This window comes from Mus pahari, chromosome 5 (genome assembly GCF_900095145.1).
Source record: "Mus pahari chromosome 5, PAHARI_EIJ_v1.1, whole genome shotgun sequence".
Taxonomy (NCBI): domain Eukaryota; kingdom Metazoa; phylum Chordata; class Mammalia; order Rodentia; family Muridae; genus Mus; species Mus pahari.
In genome coordinates, this window is record NC_034594.1 from 135,478,008 (window position 1) to 135,484,151 (window position 6,144).

The 6,144-nt window shown below is 46.0% G+C and overlaps 1 protein-coding gene across 1 annotated transcript in view; it reads right to left on the reverse strand.

Moving 5' to 3' along the window:
• LOC115064027 (myocilin opposite strand protein-like) overlaps positions 1 to 3,135 on the reverse strand; it is a 7,063-nt gene extending 3,928 nt beyond the window's left edge. The window contains exons 1-2 of the mRNA XM_029538700.1: positions 3,066 to 3,135; positions 2,063 to 2,195 (exon numbers count right to left, since the gene is read on the reverse strand). Of these exons, the coding sequence (XP_029394560.1) occupies positions 2,063 to 2,195; positions 3,066 to 3,135 (203 nt within the window). The remainder of the gene's footprint in view (positions 1 to 2,062; positions 2,196 to 3,065) is intronic.
• Positions 3,136 to 6,144: the final 3,009 nt, after the last annotated feature.

Consider the following 6,144-nt stretch of genomic DNA (forward strand, 5'->3'; position numbering starts at 1 on the left):
AGAGAGAGAGAGAGAGAGAGAGAGAGAGAGAGAGCAAATCCAAGATGCCAATACCAGAGAGAACTACTTAATATTTTACAGTTTTACAGGACATCCTTTGTTTATACCTTCATAGCTACCCACTTGCAAAAATGAGATAATTCAGAGTCTGCCCTCCTTGGAATGAACTTACTAGTCCCTGTTGGTCCCCAAGAACCAATGGGTACAATTCACTATCTTTACCGTTACACGAGTCTCTGATGGTAAAAGGAAACCATCTATCTGCTTCCCTTTCTCTCCTCCACCAGGCTTCTCTCACTGAATCTCCACCCGGATTCCTTAGTCCTCAGGGTCCATCCTCCCTTGGGCTCATTTCAAGTTCATCTCCCTTCTGCCTAACTTGCCCCTCTTCCAACCTGCTAGGGTTTCTCTTCCTCTACTGAGCTTTCCTGTCTCTCTCAGGTCCGGGCTAACCCACACAAAAGCATGGGGTTGGCATCTTAAGCTATTACAGATGGGAACTGGGGCACCTGGTTCCAATAAAGACAACTTCCTCTGGCTGTTGAGAAGACTCGAGTGGGGCTGGTGGGTAGTGAGGGCGAGTTCTCAGAACGGGATCACTGAGAGCAATTCTGTACAGAAGGCCATCTTCTAAGGTAATAACATCTGCTCCTCTGGTCAATTATCTGTTAAGATTTAACAAGAATAGGATGCCCAGGTTTCTAACTGTCATGGAGCCAGCACTGAAAGTGCTGGCGAAGCGTCAACGGCTGCCTTTTGCCATATCTGAATTATTTCAACCTGAGGGCTCTTGGAAGAATTTTCTTTTTTTAGATCACCTCTCCTTTAAGGGTCATACAACTTCTAACCCATTAAAGAAACTGCCATGGTATCATTTGCTAAAAAAACAAAGGGCTCTTTCTGCTCCTTGTCTAAAAAAACCTGACTGTGGGGCCTACTGTGCCTAGCTGGGTGACAACTTCAGTAGAGTTCCACCATTCTCCACAGGGATGCCATCCCCAAAGCTGACATCACAGGCATACCAAATGAAATAAATGAAAATTTATGGAGAGCTGGGTGTGAGGGCACACAGGAGGTAGAGGCAGGGGGATCTCTGTGAGTTTGAGGCCAGCCTGGTCTACATAGTGAGTTCCAGGACAGCCAGAGCTACATAGTAAAACCCCGTGTCAAAAAAAACAGAAACCGGGGCTGGAGAGATGGCTCAGTGGTTAAGAGTACTTGACTGCTCTTCTAGAGGACCTGAGTTCAATTCCCAGTAACCACATGGTGGCTCACAACCATCTGTAATGAGATCTGATGCCCTCTTCTGGTGTGTTTGAAGATTGCTACGGTGTATTCATATACATAAAATAAATAAACAATTCTTAAAAACAAAAAACAAAAACCAAACAGACCAAAACAGGGTGACCAGTTAAATATGTAATTCAGATAAATGACCAATTTGTAGTATATCACACAGATGTATTTAAACTTAAAAACTTACTTAAAACTCAAATTCAACTGAGGTTTCTGTATTTTATGTGCCAAACCTACCATCTGAAGAATGTACCTTGGCAGATGAAGTGTATTAGGGCTGAAACACTTCTATCACATCATCAAAGATGAGGTGACTTAGTGGGATATAGGGCTGACTACAGGCCTGAAGACCTGAGTTCAATCCCCAGAATACTAGGTAGAGACAGACAGACTGAAGAACAGGCCAACAGACAGACAGACAAGCAAGTGCATGCATGCACATATGGATGTAAAACAATACAATTAAAAGTAAAATAAATAAATAAGCATGATCCCCTGCCCACAACGATTTGAAACCCACTCCCCAATCCACACTAGGACTAGACACAAAGAATACCATCACCTCTTCACAGTAGGAACTGTGAAGAAGTTCTGCCCCGCACAGTGGGTTGAAGCGCATCAGCTTTGCCTCTCAGGTGCAGCTAAGAGGGCAGCGGATAAGTAAATTCACAGGATCTCTGCTTCCTACAGCTTCTGCCAAACTAGCTAAGGCTGAGCTGCCCTTCTCCTGCCTACCTGACAAGCAAGCTAAAGAACCTATGGGTACCTTGTGGCCATGGCTTTCCTACGCCTGTTGACCTCAGAAACCAGGTCAATGTTCTGGAAGTCAATCTTGTCCGTAGAGTTTCTCTGAACCATAGCTTCGCTCGGTCCAATGGAGGGTTTTGGATACACTGCACCTGGGAAGCAGGAAATGGGTTCTGGGTGTCAGGCCACTCAGCTGGGTCCAGCTTGCTCTGCCCTGAAGAGGGCTCTCATTGCCACATCTGTCACGAGGCAGCTATTCCCTCAAACCTGGATGAGGGAGGGGACCCGGTCTCACTGACCTTTCACATGTGCAACCACTAAATGAAGAAGCAGGTCAGCCATAAGTGGCCCTGGTAAGGAGGGGGAAACTGGCTTGAAGAAGAGAACAGAGTCTCCATAGGTTGCTCAGTGGCCCTGTCTCACGAGGCTTCTCAACTATTGGTGCCAATCCAGGGGAACAGTATTTCCTCCCGGGGTTCTTCGGAGCTTGTAGATCTGTCTTCCCAGAGCCCATGCCTTCTAGAGGATGGGAAAGGGCTAAGGTAAAGCTGAGGCACAGCATTAGGCCATTTACACCAATGCCCATAGGGCTTAGACACCAGAGGGTTGGAACTGGTAACAGAAGTACCGGCATACTCATGGGGCAGTGCCATGTACCACAGGGCAGCCTTTCCCATGAGTTTATTTGATAGCCACCACTTCTCGTGTATCATAATTGCCACAAGAGAAATGGGGCAATTGACCAGGAGGGAAACTAGGAGACTTCACCAGGATGTACAGAACCTGAACCCATGTCTATCTGATGTCAGAAATAACAGCTTTCCCTACAACACAGTCAAACAACCTGCAAGTTCTGCCATCATGCTTTGCCTTTCCTTAAGGAACAGGAGAGTCTGTATACGGTGCCCCACTCCAGTGGCCCCACTGCTAATGTCACAGTGTGGATTTCAATGGCCTGAGCTCAACAGCCTGGGCTTCTTGCTGAACAGGTTGGTTCCTGTGGAGACAAACAATGAACTTACCTCTGAATCCCAGATCTGCTGGTGGATGGCCACTTCCACACTTCGTGGCTTTGCTAAGAAATGCTACCATTGCATTTGGTACCCACAGAACAGCTCTATCTCCTCAGAGAAGGAAAGAGCCAATGAATGACCAACATCTTCATCTCCTTTACACTTTTATCTTCCTAGAGTGAGTCTCTCTCTCCTCCTTTACGCTTTTATCTTCCTAGAGTGAGTCTCTCTCTCTCTCTCTCTCTCTCTCTCTCTCTCTCTCTCTCTCTCTCCCCGGAACTTGAGTTGATACAATTTATTTGCACCTGAAGCACACAGCAGCTGACATGAATGTTCTCTACCAATGGAGTCTACCAGTTGCAAAATGCTCCCTAGTTTGCTTCAGAGAGAAGCTGGGGTTCCTGCACAGAGGACACTGTACGTATGTTACTTGGGCATCAGGGAAGGCACCAGCTTAGACCATGGGGAACTGGCCTGGCAAACACCTTGACCTGTAGCTCTTGAGTACACATTAAAAAACAGGTTCATGAACATCTGTCTTCCCAGAGCTAAAATAATCAGTGCTTCTTCTGCCTGAAATTACCTTTGCCAGACTTAGGAAGCAGAGGTGGGCAGATCTCTGTAAGGTCTTGGTGAGCCTGATCTACATAACATGCTCTAGGCCAGTCAAGACTGCCGCGTTCTCTCTGCTGCGGTGCCAGGTGCTTTGGGCTCTGAAGTGTCAACACTTGGATTCCCAGCTTCCTCTTCTGAGCCAAGTGATCTTGGGCAAGTAACTTAACCTCTGGGTTTTTATTCTCTGTCAAGAGAATTTTATCATACTCCTAGGGTAGTTGTAAAGACTGAGAAAATAATTGTAAAAAAAAAAATCTCTCCTTTATTAACTCTCCTTCCAGTCTTAAAAATGCTTATATGAAAGCCCAGGCAGGAATGGATGTAGCAATGATGCTATGAGTACGTGTACGTGTGGATGCAGGTATTTCTACTCCTATACTGTCATGGATCAGCCTGGTGTCCCCCAAACACAATCTCATATATGTTGGAAAACAGGAGCCCAGCTTCATCCCTTTATCTCAAGAACTTAGCAAAACTGAATGCATGGAACCCCAACCACTACTTAAGCTGAGTCAGGCAGGATCTTGAAATTTCATCTTGTTTTGTTTTGTTTTTTAAGACAAGGCTTAGACCCAGGGCCTTATGATCACTATGCAAGTGCCCTACCACTGAACTAAGTTCCCACCCCCTTGAATGAGAATCTTAACTAGCATTGTGTTTCTGTGTATTTTAGCCAGGTGATTTCCCAAGTGCCTACATATAATCTATGATGTGAAAGGTTTCCAAAGCATGTCGTTTGTTTGTTTGGTTTGGTTTGGTTTTGGTTTTATTTGCTTTTGGCTGAAGGAGTCAGAAGCAATTGCTATATGCAGACCTCTCCTAGCCTTCTTTCTATACTTGCTTCTTCTTTTTTCTATTTGGCAGGGTCAACCTGACTGGGCTGGCCTCAGATTTGGTAGGCTGGCTTCTAACTCAATATGTAGATGAGGATTACCAGGGGCTAGCTCCAGCAATGTTAGGTCCTGCAGAGGAGATATGGAGTCAGGGAGGGAGGAGGGAGTCAGGCACCGGATTCTGGGAGTCTTGCAGCCTGCCTAACTGGCAGTAAGAGTGCTCTGTTTATACAGAACTCAGTAGGCAGGGATAGATTTATGTTGTTCCAAAACACAGATCATATCATTTTGGTTGTTTTTGTCCCCAAACATGGGTTTTGACTTACTATTGGCCATAAGTTTAGTCATCATTGACAAATACTGACAGAAGGAGAACTGTCTTTTACAATCATTTCCCCACATCAACCCCACATTTAAGAATAACCCAATATTTACAAATCTTGTGTTTTCAAGGGATTTAGACAGAAGAAAATCTCCAAGCCAGCCTGGGCACATTGTCATGTCCCAAGTAGTGTGTTATCAACTCGTAATGCTCTCAGTGTGGACTAGGAAGAGACTTTTCATCTCTGCTGCTGCCAACTCCTCATCTGGTTTTTTGAGACAGGGTATAGCTCTGTATAGCTCTGTATAGCTCTGTATATCCTGGAACTCACTCTGTAGACCAGGCTGGCCTCGAACTCAGAAATCCGCCTGCCTCTGCCTCCTGAGTGCTGGGATTAAAGGCGTGTGCCACCACGCCTGGCTTGTTTACCCTTTTAAGGTTACTTTGTTCTGATTGTCTCATTCCTGAGTAAGCACAAGGCAGATGTTCCAGGAGTATCTTGGAGTCGGAGCCTTGTAAGGCGGTCTCTGTTGTCTTTACTTTTGAGTTACAACCTTCAGGGCTCAAGGAAAACCTTCAAGTAGGGCCAGATAAAGACATATCTCCCTAAAAGAGGGAGTGGTAGCATGCGCAGGACTTTCCTGGGAAAGCTTAGGGACAGTACTCCTGGGAGAAGGTGTAAATGATTCATAAGACAATTTCCATCAATCCAGTATCTCAAGCTGAACCCTCGACGTGCAACGCGTGGAGAAGATGAAAAATGAAAGACTGCAGGATAGCGATTATGTCACTCTCCTCAGCTTTTCTGGATCTTTGTCAAGCAGCTGTGCTGGCTTGATGCCCATCACTGTTCCCATTAGATAAGGTTGTGCCAGAGGATGACCTCGAACTCCTTACCCTCTGGCTTCCATCACCTAGTCACCTGATGCAAGGTGTGATTTTGTCAGAACTCACCATCTGAGTTAGGATCCCAGCACCCACTTAAACGCTGGGCACAGTAGCATGTGTCCTGAATGCCAGTGTTGGGCGTCGAGTGGGGAGACAGATCCCAGGGGCCTGTTGGCCAACCAGTAGCAGAATCAGAGAGATCTTATCTTAAAAACTAACGTGAAAGCCAGGCATGGTGGTCCACTTCTGCAATACCAGTGCTGGGGAGGCAGTAGCAGGCAGATGTCTGTAAATACAGGCCAGCCAAGGCTGGCTGCATAGTCTCAAACTAAGCAAATAAGTAAGGTAAAGGGCAAGTAAGGAAGATAGCTGATGTTTACCTCTGGCCTACACACACACACACACACACACACACACACACACGGGGGGG